The sequence below is a fragment of the Carassius gibelio genome, chromosome B21, assembly GCF_023724105.1.
Source record: "Carassius gibelio isolate Cgi1373 ecotype wild population from Czech Republic chromosome B21, carGib1.2-hapl.c, whole genome shotgun sequence".
Lineage (NCBI taxonomy): Eukaryota > Metazoa > Chordata > Actinopteri > Cypriniformes > Cyprinidae > Carassius > Carassius gibelio.
The window spans coordinates 6,679,180-6,699,522 of NC_068416.1; the positions used below are offsets into that span (position 1 = coordinate 6,679,180).

A 20,343-nucleotide genomic window follows, 5' to 3' on the forward strand; every position below is an offset into this window, starting at 1 on the left:
TATTATACTGAAAATATGGAGCAAAAATATGCAAATTGGTGCAGATGCCGATATTTAAACTTAAAAGTGATTAAATTCTAGTTGCTTGTAATGTGAGTCAATGAGTCCTCTATGAAATTATAGCAGATACATGAAATTTAATTTAATTGTCACTATATCTCAAATAAATTGCCATAGTAAGATGATATTTAATGCTTAGTTGGATGATCAAAACATAAAGCAATGCAATATAAAGATGAGTGAGAGAAGAACAAATTCCTGAGAGAAAACATTCCTCAAAAACCTGATGATCATATCTGTATGAACAGCATCTGAAACATGCAATAATTCTGAACCTTTATAGAGCAAACAAAAAAAACAAAAATAAAGAAAAAAACAACAGACACACTGAAATATCATAATTTAAATTTTATTTGCCACACCAAACAAAAACTTATCTGTAACAGTTAAAGTCCAAAAACGAAGAGAACAGCATCTATATGATACAACCTAGAAAGATTTCTGTCTGGCGTCTTAAATTTACAAAAGCTCTGGTGAAGAAATGTACAAAACCTACAGCTTCTGCATCTAAATTTCTATAAAGAAATATACAAATCCACTAAACGCCTTTATTGCTCTAAAATCTTCCAGCAGTCTGGCAACGTGTGTGAAATTTCGTTTTAAAGCTGTTTGAGAAGACAATAACATCATATACATAAAAAAGTGAGATTTAGGCACAATGGGATGCAACGTTGGCACAGTCTCTCCGAGCCAACAGGAGCAAATATGAGCTCCACACCAGCAATGGCACCCTCGAGTTTCTTTACAAGCTTGGGAAAAAAATAAAATAAATCCCTTGCATGAAAGAAATTTGCATTGAGATTGAATTCTATACTGCTGCCTATCATGGACTGTCTTTTCGGGTAGCTTAAATGCATCAGTTTGTGTAGAAATTCCCCCATCACTTACAGAAGGAGGCTGCCTTTAGATCTACTCAAAGTAAGTGTTTATTAAAACACAAAACAAGTGCATATTTCCTTCAAAAATACAGTATAATTCTACCCTTGTATAAAAAAAACAGCTAAAAAAAAACAAGACACTATAAAAAAAAAAAAAAGAGGGTGTTACTGAGAAACTAAATATTTCGCTACAGTCCTGCGTACTAAAAGGTCTATGAATTTAAAACAAATTATTTTGCAAATTTAAAAAAAAAAAAAAAAAGTAAAAAGAATAAAAGTGAAATTCCCTATTGTAACGGGCCCGAAGCGGAGGTAGCTTTTGCACAGCAAAATTCCTCTGGTTTTCCTAGCAGTTTCAATTTGATCGATCTTCATTAACAAGGAGCCGTCTTTCTTTTTCTGATTGCTTGAATGAGGTATTTCTATTCATTTTGACCGATATGATATGCATGTGATCCCATACAGCAGTTCTGCAATGCTACAGTTAACAGTGTGTCGAGAGAAACTAAGAAATCCCAAACCAAGACGAAGAAAAAGAAACTGTTAATCTACCAAACGTGTATATTATTGATCATAGTTTAAAATAAAGTAATGGATTGGGACATCAAATACATAAATATATGCAAACCTAATGCGCTGTAGAGCAGATCTACTCGACCGGTAACAATTTTTTTGTGTGTCTTTTAAAGTAAAATGTGGAATAAAATAACAGTGTAACACATCCTTGGGCACCAGCAGAAGACTAATAGAAAAGCATGTGGCAGAATTGTATAAATACAGTTGAACACACACTATATATATCCATTCTTTGGGACAAAAAAAAAAAAAAAAAAAAAAGAAGAATTCCTTTTGGTTATGATAAGATAGTGTGTGTGCGACCCCGCGTTCCTCTCGTCTCTGTACACGTGTGAGTGTGTTAAGGTGCAGTCATCAGGGCTGACAGCAGAAGGAGGGTGTTTCTCAATTCAGCACTAACTCATAGAGAACCTACAGAGGAGAGATGAGGAGAAACATCTGATCATGATAACTGAGAAACCACACAGACACTCACGGAGCATGCAGGCAACACTACTGGCCAGATTTGAGCTCACACACCTGAAACGGGACACTGATTTGAAGAAATGTAGCATTCGATTACCTGCTCACCAGTGGATCCTATAAGAAGTGAATGGGTGCCGTCAGAATGGGAGTCCAAACAGCTGATTAAAACATCACAATAATCCACAAATGATCTATATCTCTTCAGTCCATCAGTTTGTAAGAAACAAATCTATCATTAAGGTGTTTAATCTTCAAAAACATCACTTCTGGCCAAAATACGAGTCCGGTTTGGATAATGCTTCCTTCAGAGAAAAAGTCTATCTCCTGTTGTCTCTCACTTCAAAATCTAACCATGTATTTGTTTAGAGCTGTTTTGGCTTTGTAAGCGTTTCTTGATCTGTGCAGATTTCTCCCCTGATTCAGAACTAAATTACTCTTTTTTTTTTTTTCACTGGAGAAAGCATCATTAAGGATCATTGATTCATATTAAGCTGGAAGCAATGGTTTCAAGTTCAAACTTGAAACTGATGGATGTGTTTCTTAGAAAAATCTAGCTTTTCTCTTCTGGTGTGGATTATTGTGATGTTTTTATCAGCATTTTGGACTCTCATTCTGACGGCACCCATTCACTGCAGAGCATCCATTGGTTGTACTAGTAATGCAATGCTACATTTCTCCAAACCTGATGATGAAATAAACTCATCTACATCTTGGATGGACTGAGGGTGAGAACATTTGAAGCAAACTATTTCTTTAAGAGATCTTAGTAAATAAAATATTCATCTACATGCATTAAAAGCTGAATAGTGCAATAAGATATACTTGAAGTGGTGTATTGCAGAACAATTAAAAAACAAATCTATATGTATATCTCAGTAATAATGCTTTTGATGATGTGTCAGTCAACTGCTCCTTCTAATGTCACTGCGACAGAACAGTACACAAACACTCGTCTGTCAGAAACACGTCAGGAGTGTGTCTGACCTCTGCACCCTCTCCAGGATGTGGCTGATCATCCGGTCTGTGACTCCGGGACAGATGTCTTCAGCCACATGCAGGCTCTTCTCCAGCTGCTCCAGGACTCTCGTCGTGTCATCGTCACTGTGCTGGGATTTCAGCTACAACACAAAGGCCACAGCGACCCGTGTTCTGTTATACAGTCAACAATCTCACTTTTGTTTTCACAACTACATCACTAGACTGATCTCAGGTCACATGATGATTCTGAGGGGCAGACGGGACCATATGTGACTCTGGAGCACAAAATCAGTCTGAATGGATTTATACATCATCCGAATAAATCATCTGTCCATTGATGTATGTTTGTTAAGATCGGATAATATTTGTCGGAGATACAACTATTTGAAAATCTGGAATCTGAGGGAGCAAAAAAAATCTAAGTATTGAAAAAATCATCTTTAAAGTTGTCCAAGTTCTTGGCAATGCATATTACTAAATCAAAAATTAAGTTTTGATATATTTAACTGTATGAAATATCTTCATGGAACATGATCTTTACTTAATATCCTAATGATTTTTGGCATTAAAGAAAAATGTATAATTTTAACCCGTACAGTGTATTGTTGGCTTTTGCTACAAATATCCCCCAGAGACTCCAGCGTCACATGAGAGAAGACTTACCTCTGAGAAAACAGGAGCCATGACGGTGGTTAAACTGCTCGACTTCTTCTGCAGTTCTCCGTCCTGAAGAAGAGAGATCAAAATCACATGTGCTCTGTTCTCAATAATCAGTGACTAAATCACTATCATCAGATCATCATCCAGGACTCACCAGTCCATTGGGCTGCGTCTTCTCCGGCTTCTTCTTCTTCCGGACGGTGGTGAAGGACCACTCAGGAGACGAGTCGCTGTCCTTGCTGCTGGGCTCCCTGTAGGACACACAGAAACAATCCTATCACATCTTTACTTTTGATAAATAAGTAATTTTTTTCACTCCAATGGAATGAGATAACACTTGGTGACTTCTGTTATATTAGCTATGTGAATGCACAAAAAAATCATGAGCATTATTTGAATTTTAAAGGATACAAAAAATAAAATAACAGATAAAATAGCTCAAAAAACGTTATTCATACTGCATAGTATCATAAAATCCCCCCAAATGTACTATAATTTATATGTTATAATTTATTAATTACAATGTGAGCTTGAGCTGCATGAGCAGAACATTGTTCGTATAATATCATTATAAACAACATTATTTTTTTTAAATATAAAATGTAAAATTTTTCACTTTCGTGTCAAAACTAATGGACATTTTAATGTGAGCAAAACTGACAAATAGTGTCATGAAATTTTTTTTTCCAATAAAATACGTTGTCAGAATAAAAACTAATTATAAAAACTATATCTTGAGAACCTAGGCTGAATCTTTTGATTTTATACTTTAATTGAACATAAACTGCATCTCTGTTTAAACGGTTTGGCTTAGATTAATTCACTGCGCCCTCTTGTGGACTGCTGTTTTAAAATCTGGTATTGACTGATATTTCAGGGAGTATTTAGGACCGAGGTTCTCTGCTCTTGCCTCCGAGGTCCACTTTCTGGAGAGTTTAGCTCCATCCCCAGTCAAACACAGCTGAACAAGCTCATCAGGATCACTAGAAAGCTAGACAGAGATGGAGCTAAACTCTGCAGGACAGTGGCTCTCGAGGGCCAGAGTGGAGAACCTCTGATTTTGTAAATGCATTTGTGTGTTCGCTGCATGCTTACGAGTCAGAGTCAGAACTCGATTCTCCATCGCTGTGACCCTCGGCTTTCCAGCGCTTCAGCCGGTCAATGAGCTCGGAGAGGTAGGACGTCTTCTTGGCATGTTTCAAGATGAATTTGTGCTTCAGGAGTTCCTTAGCTGTTGGCCTCTGAGAAAAGTAGATAATGACATTTTATCATCTTTATCACTTCACAAACACATCAGGACAAGTTAGCGCTGCTCAGTTTAACAGTGCACCAGTCGTATAATCAAAATACTTTTAAAAACGGCACATTCCTAAATACTGAAAGTCACTTGTGGAACGATATGTGCAGCTCAGATGTGGCACTGGCATTTACCTTCATGCACCTTTAAATTGATTTCCATTCTCATTCAAAATAAAAGCGTTCTGTCTTTCCCTGTTTAAAATATACATCATGTTTTATGGCAATTTCTTACATTTAATCAAAATCAATCAGAATAGTAAGACACTATAGGCTTTTACCAATCGAACGGAATCAGTGTTAAACATACTGAAACTTTAGTGACGATCCTAGTTTAAGTGCAGCTTTCCTACAAGAGAAAGCAATGCTTGAGCTGTGCTTACAAATGTAGGGTCTTTGTTGAGACAGGAGTCCACAAACTCTCTGAAATTCTTGGAGAAGTCTCCGTTGAGGGTGGGCGGTGTGTTCTTGGGGATGTGGAAGAGCACTCTCATGGGGTGCATGTCTGAGTTCGGGGGCTCACCTTTGGCCAGCTCAATGGCAGTGATCCCAAGAGACCAAATATCAGCCTGAGAGCAAAACAAACACCTTCACAAACTGAACACACATCGAGCTCGACATGGCAGCATTATTTTCAGTATTAACCAAACACAATAAATAAATAAAGAGGAAGTTAATTTTGTGATGCACCCAAAGTTCAGCAACCAAAATTTCCCCCCAAAACAGCAATTTTCAGGGTTAAAAACACAGACCAATGTTTTTAATTTTTACTTAACGGGACAATTCACCCCAAAATTGAAATCCTGAGACACAGGTTGTTCCAAACCTGTATACGTTTCTTCCCTCTGTTGAACATAAAATATATTTTGAACAATGTTAGTCAACAGACAGTTGACGGTAGCCATTGACTTCTTCAGTATAGAGAAGAAAAAACAAAACAACGCCATGGAAGTCGATGGGGACCAGACATTGTTTGGTTACCAACATTCCTCAATATATATTTTTATGTTGAACAGAATAAAGAAAATCATACGGATTTAGAACAACTTGAGGGTAAGGAATTTTTTCTTTTGTGACGATACATTATAAAGAACTCCTAATGACAAAAGCCTTACTGTATAAGCATATAAGTAATAAACATTTAATGATTTGTGGTGATAATACATCCTGTAACTTAATACAATTAAGATATAAATAAATATATTTGTCGATAGCCCAGTGGGGTCAGTGTGTCGATATATACCACCTTTACGTTACAAGCGTCCCGAGTTTGAACCCCAGTTCGAGGACTTTCATATTTTAATAAAAGGTAAAAAACATATGCTGATATTGGTCTAAATTCTGCTGATCCTGTGTAAATTCAGGGCTGATCTTTTTTCTGCAGCACACACCATCACATGTTGTTCAGCTCTCTTTGCTCATCCCACAAAGCACAACATCATACCACGGAAGAGTAGATTACTGGAAAATATAGGTCTGTTTGTGTTTCTTCCTTTTCTTTTTAGTGCAGCTTTTAGTGCCATTTGTTCATGATGAGAGACATCTTTAGTCATTCAAAAAAAATAAATAAATAAAAGAAGAAGGATTTAATTTTTTTTTGTCTTAACCTTAAGACTACATTTGGATTTACTTGGCTAAAAACCTTTTAAAAGGTAAAAAAAAAGTTTCTCTAAAGGCTAGTAGTATTACAGTCCTGTACAATAACAAATGGACCAATATTTTTGAGACAATAGTTGATGTATCGTCAGTGCCAAATTTAACTAAAGATGGTAATTAATCGATAATTATGTAAACATTAATCTTATTAATGAATAAATTTGAGCACAAATATGTCCAGTTATCCTGCAAGCAGATTATAAAAACACTGCATATAAAATAATCCAAAGACATAAGTGCTGGAGTGTTTTCTTGTACATTAAGATAATGTGCACTACAAACAATAAGTCTGCTTGCTTTTTTCTTTTTTTTTTTTTTTTATATCTAAAGAGATACATTGTTCCGGTCCTTGATTCTGATTGGCTGAGCCACGTTTGAAGCAGTTCTAAATTACTCTTCAAACACACACCTTTGTTTACTTCTGTGTGTTGCTCGGCAACCACATTGTTACAACCACAACTGTTTGAGGAGCTACATTGTTTGGTGTCGTTGTTACACTGTTTTTATTAATATCATTACACTTCATTTACTCAGTTTTATTTTGTGAAACCGTACTACATATACAGAATAACCATTTTAAGAAAGCAATAAGCCCTGTGAAGCCATAGTTTACAGTGAATTTATAACAGTTAAGCGGTGTTGTTTGGCAGAGCAAAAAATAAAACTCATCATGAGCCTGCTCTACACAGAAAACAACAATATAATTCTGGAAGTGTTTACTTTCATAGTGTAGAGATAATACACCAGCAGTCTGGTGTACAAAGTGTTTAAAGGCCTTTCCACTCTGAGGATGAGAAAGCGAAACCAATATTGGATGCGCTGGACTAAAACAGACTGCGAACATGCAAATGTGTTGTTTTCGCACCAGTCCGACAAAGTCTTTTCCGTCCAATAAGATTTGAGCATTACATCACATGGCCACTACCGTAACCCAAAAGGTCAATGCAGTGGCACATAAAGCTCAGAAGACATTGAGCATGAGCGTAAAACACCCAAGTACAGGACTTTCAAATAATCGATGTTGTGATGTTGTTCGTCGACGATTCGTGTGAAACGGCCTTAAGGTGCGAGTGTATTTCGAGGGACATACCTTCGAGTCGTAGGCAGACTGCTGGATGACCTCGGGAGCCATCCAGAAGGGTGTCCCTACAAACGTCTCTCTCTTGATCTGCGTGTCTGTCAGCTGTCCCGCCACACCGAAGTCTGCCAGCTTCACCTCTCCAGACTCAGACAACAACACGTTGGCAGCTGGAAGCGTGTAAAACAAGAGACAAGAGACCAACAGACACAGCACCTTTTACTATTACTCAAACAAACAAAAACTGATTCATATTTCCATTTCATGATGTATTAAATGTCTTCATAGTAGGAACAAGAGAGACACTGTAGTCAAGGGATCGTTTCAACATCTTTGCAACATGTTACGTTGTTTTTGGGCTCCTTTTGACTGCAGTCACCCACAGTACATTAACCTTTTAAACACTAACTGCTAACAGAAAGCGTTGATGAGCTGAAAACACTGGCTGGAGTTTGTCCATCTCCATTAAGATATTCAGCTCAAATGAAAGTGTGATAAAGACTGTGTTTTATTTCACATGGCTATTTTGTGCTGTCTGCTGCATGATCAAACTAAAATAACAATAATCGAGTTTAATCGTTAATATATTTGAGCAAAATAATTGTGATATACCATTATCCTGCAGCCGTAGTTTTAAGGGCGTTCACTTAGAAAAGACTAACATTACTAATTACACTACAATAAAATATACACTGCTGTTCAAGTTTGGGATCAGTACAATTTTTTATGTTTTTTTTTTTTAAGTGACTTCTGCTCATCAAGGCTGCATTTATTTAATCAAAAATACAGAGAAAATAGCTAAATTGTAAAAATATACTTCTTATAATTCAAAGTAACAGTTTTCTATTTTAATATACTTTAAAATATGATTTATTCCTGTGATCAAAGCTATATTTTCAGCAATATTACTCCAGTCTGATCCTTCAGAAATCATTCTAATATACTGATTTATTATCAATGTTGGATAGTTGTGCTGCTTCATATGATATTAAAAACTTCATATTTTTAAAGGGTTTTTTAAAATAGAAACCCTCTAACAACACACACTACCATTTAAAAGTCTGATGTCAGCAAATTTTCTCTTTTTTTTTTTAAATAAATGAATACTTTACAGCACAGACTTAAATTGAAACAGTATTAAGCTGATAAAAAGTACTAGTCAAGACTTGTATTGCTAGAAAATATTTATATTTTAAATAAATACTGTTCTTTTAAACTTTTTATTCATTAAACGATCAGGAAAAAAACATCAGAGGTTCCAAGAAAAATAAAAAGTTCCCACACTGAAAAAAGAAAAGAAAAAAAAAATAGAATTTTAGCATTTCTGAAGGGTCATGTGACACTGAAGACTGAGGTGATGAGGTAATTGTCTTAAATTCTTCATTTTCAAATGTTCAAACACCCAACTCAAGGTTTTAAGATGTAAAACCCTTTATCAAATCTTTTATTTTGGCAGAATATGGTGAAATGCAAACTTAAATTGGAAATTATCTGAATATTACTAGTCAAAAATTTTGAAACCCTGTTTTAAATGTAAAAAATAAATACATTATCACTTTTAAAAATAACAAATTTTACTTCTAAGATTTTTTTTTTCCTCATTAAAAAAATCACAAGTTTGAGGTTGAGCGACAGTCCTTTCAAAAAACAAATAATAATAACAACAACACAAAAGCATCAAAGACACAACACCAATCAGTGCAGCTATTTGCAGACCGAGCATCCGGGATCTACCTCACCCTGCAGAGTTCACACAAGTGGAAAAACAAACAGCAGTGGAAAAACAAAGACGACACACCCACTCATCCAAGCAGACACAAATATTCCTCTGCGAACACACCTTTTATGTCCCTGTGGATTTTCTTCTCACAGTGCAGGTAGTCCAAACCTTTCAAAATCTCCTTCAGCATGGTGGCTATCTGGCATTCGTCAAAGGGTCCGGCTCTCAGCTGCACACAAACACACACACACACACACACACATAAACACAAAAAGGATGAGGGTGTATGGCTCATGATCACTCGCAGATAAAGTCAAAGCACTCACCAGATCCAGAGCCGAACCTCCTCCCAGATATTCCATTATGATCCATAGTTTACTACCCTAAAGGAAAAACAAGACATTTAGATAGAAACTTGGGAAAGCACTGAAAAATGTCAATCACGACCCACTGTGAGTCAACTCAAAAGTGAGTTTCGTAATGCATCTTTTTGTGTGACTTTTGTTTTTGGGAACAGGAAAAACTGGCAAGCATGATATCTGATGAATATGTTATGACATTTTATGAGATAAGCAACTATAATGGGATTATGAAATATGTCAGAGGAGTGAATGTGAGATCACTGGCAATCAGTCACTTATTAGTTGACACAGAGTTTGGGCTTTTGATTTTGCTTATTTTTTATTGACTTCTGCTTTCAAACTGTAGAGCAAAAGCTGTTGTTGTTGAAATTATAATGCATGTCCGTATTTGAAAGCTTTCTCATATAAAAAAGTACAGCATACCCTATATTTATGCTTTTGTTTTGTTTTTATTCAGCCTTCAATTTGGATGAGACCACTGGCCAAGACATGGTATTTTCTTAAGAAAACTGCTTTTTTATTCAATTAAACTAAGAAATATTCAAGCTAGCAGAATAATTAGTAGCAGCAGCCTTACTTAAATATTACAACACACACACCTCTTAAAACAAGAGCATGTAGTCTTAAAATATTTAAAAATTAAAGGTTCACCCCAGAATGAAAACGCTTTCACCTTCATATTTGTATGGCTTGCTTTCTGACTAACCTCAAACATCAGTATTGTTGTTTCATATTTTAATTGTATTTGAGACTGATTTTAAAAGCTCACAGTAAATCTGTTCAAGTGCACAATACAGCTAAACCCAACATGCACAGGGGTAATCCTCCCCAAACATCACATTATATTGAGAACACTGTTGTTATAGAATGAAATATACTATGTTTTTGTTGTGTATGCATTGGATATATCTCATATAGGATGCTGTCTGGTTGAGTTAATTAACCGGCTACAAAAGCAATTCAATTCCATGCAATGGCCAACATTACTGACTATAATTGGATTATCTAAAACAATAACATTCCATTTAAATGTCCCTTTTCAAAAACACAGATACTCTTCATGGCTAAAAAAAAAACATGCAGCAATGTCTGGAAGAGCTTGATAAGCAAGATGTACAGTGTGCCGAGCTGTCATATGCATAACTCTATCATGAGAACGCTACTGTAATAATACAATGCTGTGAATTCTTCGTGTTTAGTTGCATGTGTTTTAGAGCATTGTTATGAAAAGCGTGCATTCACATCAGGAGTTACACATTCTGACTAAAACATCACTTAGCTCAAGTTCACTTGTGCATTCACAGCATTAGATAGATTATAACATATTACTTTTGTGCATGTATGTATTAATCTAATAGAGGATCCTTCTTATTCTAAAACACTGACGATGCATTAATAATAACCTAGCAGTGTTATTATTCTCATTATATTGTCATCAACAGTATGTTTAATTAAAATCTTCTCATTATGACCATGATGTACATGCTCCTATGTTTTACCTGTTTTACTGACCCATCAAGTCCTCGAAAGGATAAATATGCCCATCCCAAAATAGTTTATTATTCTTACATGCACTTTCCTTTGCTTAATTAAGCTTGTGTTCATTTAAGGTTTAACTTCTTATGGTCAAATCTTAATTTTTAACAGCACCACCAGTATTTAATAACACTAAAACAGTAATAATTTGTCACTATAATTGTGATATGAAACATAAATCTCTAATAGTTATGTGGATGTTATAAGAAGAAAACGAAGCATTGTTATTTTACATTTGGTGACTTTATTCAACTTCTGAAGTACTTCTGTCCTGCATGCTAGCATCACAACCTACCTATAAGACTGTAAACACTTTTTATTTCATTTCTATCTGTGTTCTGTTGTATTTGTTTGTGCTATTGTAGTAACATTTGTTTGACTGACTATTTACTTGTTTCCAACAATTTTCAAACGCTGGTGGTGTAACTTTATTACACAGGTCCAAAAAAAATCAGATCACCACAAAATTTGCATTTAAATGTTTGTGTACACAATTTTCCTCAAACAATGCGTTTCATTGTTTCTTGTTTCTTAATGTGCCAAGTGCATGTCTTACAATACTGAAGATGTTTTAGCAACACAGACAGTATGACACACATAATGCTCGTTCATTAATATTCTCCCAGTGTCTTGTTCTGTTAATGTGGTAGTATCACATGGATGGGAATATGCATATGGAAATGATATGCATATAAGATAATGCATAGTGAAACTAGGCAGTGCAGGCACCATATGGACTATGGTAATTTTGGGGAGGAAACCGAATGAAGTCTTGTCATCATTTGTTGGAAACAAACACTGACCATCGATGCACACAGACACACAAAGCACAGGTTCTGTCTGGCAGCCGTCCAGAAATACAGGTATTGTGACATAGCACAAAGGGTTTGGCCATGAGTCACCAATGGCATCAAATCTTTACAAACAGCTTCTGAACTGCCCATTAAAATATATCCTCGGCCCTCTTTTCTATTTATTTTACTCCAAAGCAGCCATGGGTACGGTGCATGTACTAGTGTTACAAACAATGCTCAGCACGATGTTGCTATGATAATATTATGCTACACATGCCTCAAAAGACCTGAAGCTGGGAACAGAGAAACGGTGCTTATCTAGTATTTTACACTTGTGTAAAACTTGTGAAACTAATCCATTTTTTTTTTTGTTGAAGAAAATCAAGACCTAATCTATTTAACCCTTTAATTAATTCCTATCCGATGATAAAGAACATGCCAGCAGTACTTTTCTGTTGAATTCTATTCTCGATTCCATTTTAATGGTTTAATTAAATTGTAATCATTAAAAAGTATGTCTAGCCAAGTATTTTCATTAAAAAAAATTACAAACTGTAATAATTTATTATCTTTTTTTAACAATAAGAGGGGCCCTTGAAAAGTGTTTTCCCCCAATTTCTATGTTGTCCATTGTATGAATTTTTTTTCAGGGTTAAAGGGGGGGTGAAATTTCATGCATACTGAGTTTTTTACACTGTTAAAGAGTTGGATTCCCATGCTAAACATGGACAAAGTTACAAAAATTAAGTTGTACGTTTGAAGGAGTATTTTTGTTCCAAAAAAACCTCTTCCGGTTTGTCACAAGTTTCGGAAAGTTTTTTTCGAGTATGGCTCTGTGTGACGTTAGATGGAGCGGAATTTCCTTATATGGGTCCTGAGGCACTTCTGCCGGAAGAGCGCGCTCCCGTATAGCAGAGCACTGAGAGCACAACAGACTTCACTGATCAGAGCGAGAGCGTCGCCAAATGTCACAAAAGGAGTGTGTTTTGGTTGCCAGGGCAAGACAACCCTGCACAGATTACCAAAAGAGAAACAGCATTAAGGGACCAGTGGATGGAGTTTATTTTTACAGAGCATCAATGTAGTTGTGCAAGTGTTTGTGTTTGTTCCCTGCATTTCGAAAATGCTTGTTTTACAAACAAGGCCCAGTTTGACGACGGATTTGTGTATCATTTATTTCTTAAGGATGATGCAATCCCAATGAAAAAGGGTCACGATCGTGTGTTGGAACCGCAGGCGGTGAGTAAAACTGCTTCAAATATCTCTGCCTCCTTGTTAGTGCGTCCCCTCCCATGCCGAGACCCGGGTTCGAGCCCCGCTCGGAGCGAGTCGTTGCTGCTGCTGCTCTCGTTCAGTTTCAGCCTCTGGATCTGATTCTGGATCATAAATAAACGGCTGAATCTGACTGTTAGCCATGGTTTGTTTTGGATGATGGGTTTTCCCTCACGGTAATGTCACAGCTTCCACATGCTCTCAACGCAAAAGCCTACTGGCGCTCGTGATTCTTTAGCTCCGCCCACACGTCACGCCTCCAGCCGGAAAAATCGGTACAGACTATCTTTCTCTTATGAATATAATACAACTAAAGACTTTTTGGAGTTATGAAGGATGCAGTACTACTCTATAGGTACTCAAGATTAACAGGATATTGAGTGAAAACGCCCCCCCTTTAAAGATAAAAATGTAAAATCAAAACTAGTGGTAATCAAATTAATTCATAAAACTATAACCATTCAATCTTTTAAAGTGAATAAAAACAATTGACAACAAAACACTATTTCTATTATTCATCAACTTGGTGTAATAGAGGCTTAATATATAAATTAAAACATTGTATTATTATTATTATCTTTATTAAACAGAACTTTTATTTTGGCGAGTGGTGGTGAAACAATAAGACTGTATCTACATCCAAGTTTTTGAAAGAGTGCACAATCTTGTGCTGAACTGAACAGAAAATGAAGAGAGCTTTATATCTACAAGCTACGCAATATCACGTTCATTATCGAAGGCGATTCATCTGCGATAATGAACCTGATATTGGGTAGCTTGTCAGCGATCTACGGCTCTGTCTATTAAATGCCACTCCAATTAGAAGCAGGTGATGGTGATTTTAGCAGTGATCAAGGAAGCAGCTTTACTGATTAGATGCACATGATCATATTGTTAGATATATCGCCCAGCCCTAAAAACAACCCTTTCACAATTTGCTATCTTGAATTTTTCCAATGCTGCATTCAGCAGTTTCAGGAGTGACATCTGTATATTTAAATGCAAAGACTGATATAGTGATCAGAGCAACAGATGAGACAAAATCATGACTTCTACAACAATGCTTACTTAAAAAAAAAAAACATTTGAAGCCTACATGCTGTTTTAATACATGCTGCCATTAATAATTAACATTTAATCAATTTATTAAAGGAGTTCCAATAGTTTTGCTGTAATAATAACAAAGGCACCCACTACTGAAACTGTTATTGTGACGGAGCTAATGTGTGGAAAAACTCAAACTCAATCCATACCTTTAGGTAAGAGCCGTAGTATTTGGTGACATGAGGACTGTCACACTGGCTGAGTACGGTGATCTCCTGCTGGATGTCTTCGATCTCATCTTCTGCCTCTTCGAGATCGATGGTCTTGATGGCCACTACGTTCTGCGTGCGGCGGTCGATGCCTTTGAACACCTCACCGAACGAGCCCTTCCCGATCCGCTCCAGTTTAGTGAACAGCTCCTCAGGGTCTGTTCGGCTGTTCTGGAATACACAAATTAAGAGTTATTCTGAGTTGACTAGATTAGGTAATCAACTGGTTAAAACCACTAACATAAAATCTCTCATATTCAACACTAAAAGACCTCTCGATCTCTTTATAAACCATGTGTGCATCAAAAACATTTACAGTCGCTTGATTGTTTTCCTTCGGTTTTACAAAAGGCTCAACAAGGAACAATGAAGATCAAAGACTAGTATTCGTAAGTGTTTACATCAGAGAGAATGCCAATGCCACATTGGGTTAATCAATAATATTCCAAGAAACCTTTGGGAGGGGAGCTCTACGAATCAATATACACAGCTGTTTAACTGCTATCAGTTACCCATTGCAGATACAGTTATTTCACCACATGCAACACTGAGTTTTGTTGGGTTTACTCTGTTTATTAGACATATTAAGTCTGCATGAAATCATACAGTTAATTATGGGAGTTGGGGAGGGATAGATCCTCTCTTCTATGATTCCGAACTGTTTTTGTGCATATGTTCAAGGGCACTTTTACGCACTAGAGAGCCATATCCTGCCTGCTGTCAATTACACACACACACACAAAGTAGAATGAGTATATAAAACACGCATAATGTTTCATGGTTGAAGCAAAATACAATGGCAATCACAAGCTTCACTGAACAGGATTTGTGCGGTGAGAAACGTGCACTTTGCTTGACCCTCATCGGTTTTCAGTTTTTCTCTTTCTAATGCTCCACAAAGCCATCATTTGCAATGTCATATAAACCTGATAATGAAACTATTGACAGGTGGCTGTTTTCAAACACTTCCCTTAACAACACTTGAATTCCACCATCAAAGCGTGTCTGAAGTCGGTGACTCAGTCTTACACAGAGAAATCCATATTCACAATATATAGAGGAGGGAGTAAATTTCAGGCTCGCCATCAGAGCATTATGAAAAACCTAGAAAATGGTTTTAACTGTGTTTAATGGTTTAATTCAGTCTGACTAGTCCTTGACTGCTTGAAGATTGGAGAATCTAGCTCACTCACTGGACTGCAATAAATTCACTGATGTCTGTTTTGAAGAAAATATATTTAACACCAGGACCATTTAAGCATTAAATCATACATCCTTTGTTAACAGCTTTTTATTCTGCTGGTGCGCCTTCAAAATGTATTTATTTTTACCATTTTCCACCTGATAGTACCTACCTATGGAGCAAATACTCTTTTTTTGACTTTTCCAGTCATTTTTAAGTCTTCCAAAAACATGCACATTGAGATATCGTCTGCAACCAAATATTAAAGAATATGAAAACATGGCTTTCGTTTATATCTCTCACCCCAAATACTGCATTTACGACATGTCTGGTAATTGTTGGTTAACCTTTTTTAACTGGCTAGAACCGAATTCACCAAAATTTGCATCCATAATTGCGGTCTACCAAATATTCTTGAATACCATGCTTTTTTTGTTGCTTGAATTGCAAATTCAGATCATGTGCATTGATAGGTTTTGAAGTAAAATATTTTAACATTGAACGTGGCTTGTATAGTTAGGTTTTGGGCATCTCTGATGCGGTTTAGATGAACCATATCCTGCTCCACCGTCTGCGTCCTTCTGATAAACCGCTGTGCACAGACCTGACCGGGCTATCTGTATGTTAACAAGCTCGCAAAGAGGGTGTGTACGTACCCCACAAGATTTATCAGCTGGATGCATTTCCTCCACTATGCAAACACATGAACCGACAACAAAAAGGCACATCTCAGGGGCTGTGGAAATGCATTTGGGGAAACACACCAAGTGCACACAAGGGTACGAGCTACATGACACAACAAGCTTTCATCAAGTGTCTTCTGACTTCTCCTCTTTCGCTGTACCTGACTGGGGTGTTAACCACGGGAAACCAGCGCCCGAAACACCACACCCAGACACTACGCCTGAGAACGACACTCCTTCATACTTCTGGAGCTACAACACATCACTTCTATCAATGGACAATTGTATCGCCTATTTAGAGTGACTGCACTTTAAACCCCAAAAACACTCACAAAATGAACATTAACCTGTTAACTGCCACTTCCACCTTTTGAGCATAGATGTGAAAATGACATTTCCAACTTAAACTGTTATACATTTGTAATGCTTTGGTCCAAAGACTTAAGGTTGGTCTCTTTTTAAAGCAGACACTTGGCAGATAACTGTAAAAGTGAAAAAATATTAAATAACAAAAAAAAGTTATGGAAGTTAATGAAAATATTAGATATAATAATTTAAATATTTGTATTTTATATAAAATATATCATTTACAAAACATGTTTTACTCTAAAAGTGCTAGAAAATCTAAATTCTGAACAAGTTATGTTCCAAATTTGAAGTTGATATCTCAAAAAATGAGCTTTCATGGAGATTTTGTTTGAACGTAGTACCAAGCTTTTCCACTAGATGACTATTAATCCCCATTAGTGACCATTAAGGGTTAAATGGTTTGAGTGACCTGAAAAAAAGGATAATCTATTGTTTTTTCTATACATTCAAAACACCTTTAGACCTTTTTTACTCAAAAAATACAATGGATGTTATCTTTTGAACCCTCTCCATGAAAATGAATAAAGATTTTTCATGATTTCATCTATGCATCACTATTTCAAAGTAAAGATCAGAACGCACTCTCTGACTCTGACGAGTACTCTTCTTGCATATTAATAAAATTACAGTTGCTCTGTAAAAAAAATCAGTCACCAAATATCAAAACTACAGTCTTTGAGCTTTCAAATGATACATCGTTTGTCAAGATTACTTTAGGTTCAGACTTAGATATTACTGTTTAAAACATGTAATGGCAAGTGGGCCCACCGGTGGGCCAGTGATCGTTAACAGGTTAAAAGGCGGCACAAGTGTAACATTAATGAGCAAAGTTACGCACCTCTGTTACCCATCTACAGTGCATTGCATAATGATTAACAATACCACCCAGATATCATAGTAGAGAAGTGTGTGTGTGTATGTGTGTGTGTGTGTTATTCCAGGAAGGAGCACGTGCTTAGTTGTGGTGTTCTGGATCAGTGACCTTTCTGACCTCTGTTTGCTATCAAAAAAGAAACCAAGCTGAAGTTCTAAGGCACCAAACACAGCGTCTGATTCCAGGCATCTACCGAGTGTGAAGTCAAGACAGCGGCCACAACACGGAACCACACTCACACTTCCTGTGCTGCAAGGAAGGCTGTCACACAAAAACGCTTAAACACTAGGATTACATCACTGTCCTAGATCACGGGTGGCAGAAGCAGACTCATTATGCTTTATAAAGAGAGATGGGAACAAGAGAGGGAGCGCTAGCACACCTTACACACAAATATCTGCTCCATCATTAGACCAGGAGCATGGAGATATCCAAATATAGACTGATCCGCTCATGGTGACTAATCCATCCACACAAATAAATATCAATTAATATGCTCCTTAATGTCCAAACATAGTGGAAAACAGCTGAAGGAAATAATTAGAGATATGATGCATGTTGCTAAGAGGTGTTACTCATTTCTGAAACATATATAATGTAGCAATCATTTTAATATTTTCCATCTAGTAGTACCAAGAGTAGAAACTGTGGTGTTTTATTTAGCAACTTTCACATTTCTTTTTCTATATATGAGAATGACATTAGATATATCATGTGATTGAATTCAAATGTCCAGTAAACTGTGAAATGCATATTCATATTAAAAACAAAATCAATGTCTGTTTTGGATTACTTAACTTTTACATAATCTAGCATTGTGTCACTGGAGCACAAAAGAAGTCTTAAGTTGCATGGGTATATTTGTAGCAATAGCCAACAATACATTGTATTCACAATTGTATGATTTTTCTTTCATGCCAAAAATCATTATGATATTAATTAAAGATCATGTTCCATTAAGATATGTTGTACTTTCCAACCGTAATTACATTAAAACTTAATTTTTTATAAGTTTAAGAACTTCATCTGGACAACTTTAAAGGTGATTTTCTCAATATTTTGATTTTCTTTGCACCCTCAGATTACAGATTTTCAAATAATCAAATATCGCTCAATCCTAAGAAACCATATACATCAATGGAAAGCTAATTTGAGATGATGTATAAGCCACAAGGGTAAAAAAAAGAGACTGGTTTTGTGGTGCAGGCAGGGTCACATTTGACAACAATTTACAGCAGCTTTCGTCGTCCAACACAACCCATGATTTAACTTTAATAGATAGGAGCATGTCATAACAAAAAGAGTATTAATATCAGATGATAATAACTAGTTAATAAGATGATAGCCCATGGTCCTATAACATTTACCGTGGTAGTAGATAATCACCATATTATTGTACCATGGCACTTTAAATCTAAAAGAATACAGTGGTACGTTCAGACACACAAAAAATAAATAAAACCTTGGCTTTTCTATAGTATAATTAAAAGTTTTTTACTTGTTTGTTAGTGTTTATTTTTAACAAGTTATTAAAAAGCTGTTAAAGAACTGACATAAACGAGTGTAATGATTCAATATGCAGTAATGCAGGTTACCCAATGACGATGATGATGATGATGATGATGATGAAGGCCTGGCTTCACCTTTCCACACAAACTCACCTGCATTCCAGGAACTTGAACAGATACCGGCGACTGAGCCATCTTCAACCGTCCACACACACACTACACCGCGAACAAACTCTCGGAGAGACCCTTAAAGAGTTCCTTTCCTCACACTACTGTGTGTTAAATTACATATATTACTCTATTTACACTCGGTTCACACTGTTCGCGAAACTCGTCGCGACGCCAAACTCTTGAGCTAGCTGCGCTCTGCTAGCTTCAAAGTCGACACTCGGTAACCATGATTCATTCCTTCGTCAGGCGGGCTTCTAGTGTTTTGTGTGAGATCCGGACGGTCGTCGGAGGCTTGTTACGCGGTTTCGGCGAGAGTTTGCGCGGAGTTTGTTCTTCAGGAGATCCTCTTTGACGCCATGACTCGCGCGGCGCTCGCGAAGCTCTGGCCGTTGGGTGGAGCACGCAGACGCTGCGTCACTGAAGCTGCTGCCACCATCAGGAGCTTCACCACACACTGCAATCTGTGACGTGACCCGGGTTCACTTGTCCAGTTTTGTTAAAACATATGACTACTACAGAAGGTTCAAACGCTCACTGATGCTCCAGAAGGAAAACCATGCATTAAGGCCGGGGTTGAAAACTTTTGAACAGAATGAAGATGTGCGGCCTCGACCCACTTTTTCCAACAACTGTCTTAAATCTTCTCTTCTAAAAATATATGTGATAAACTTTTATGCTCTCGCTCTCTAGTGCAAGATGTCCCCCTAAAGGACAGTTTGGAATTACTTTTAGATTTTTATAATATTTAGATGTTTAAATGACAACTATTAAAAAAGGGTGAAATTGCCCATCAGATTCCAAAAATTAATAATACATTACTAATGTACGGATTCTCCCTAATTCCTCTTTTAAATCTGTCTTTCTAAAGTAGCCTACCACTTATAAATGAAAGTTTTTCCAGTTTGGACGTT

At 36.6% G+C, this 20,343-nt stretch overlaps 1 protein-coding gene across 2 annotated transcripts; it reads right to left on the reverse strand.

Moving 5' to 3' along the window:
• Positions 1-393: 393 nt before the first annotated feature.
• On the reverse strand, positions 394-19,893 carry LOC127986213 (serine/threonine-protein kinase 26-like). Of its 2 annotated transcripts, none has more exons than XM_052588479.1 (11): positions 19,349-19,893; positions 14,585-14,815; positions 9,694-9,750; positions 9,488-9,596; positions 7,660-7,817; positions 5,297-5,482; positions 4,713-4,858; positions 3,772-3,868; positions 3,621-3,683; positions 2,964-3,097; positions 394-1,925 (listed from the first exon to the last, which is right to left on the reverse strand). In XM_052588479.1, exons 1-11 carry the CDS (start codon positions 19,454-19,456, stop codon positions 1,910-1,912), a joined length of 1,305 nt encoding a protein of 434 aa, XP_052444439.1. In that variant the 5' UTR covers positions 19,457-19,893; the 3' UTR covers positions 394-1,909. The 2 variants fall into 2 exon arrangements, with proteins under 2 accessions (XP_052444439.1, XP_052444440.1); XM_052588480.1 differs by having other exon boundaries at positions 19,415-19,889.
• Between the last annotated feature and the right edge of the window lie 450 nt (positions 19,894-20,343).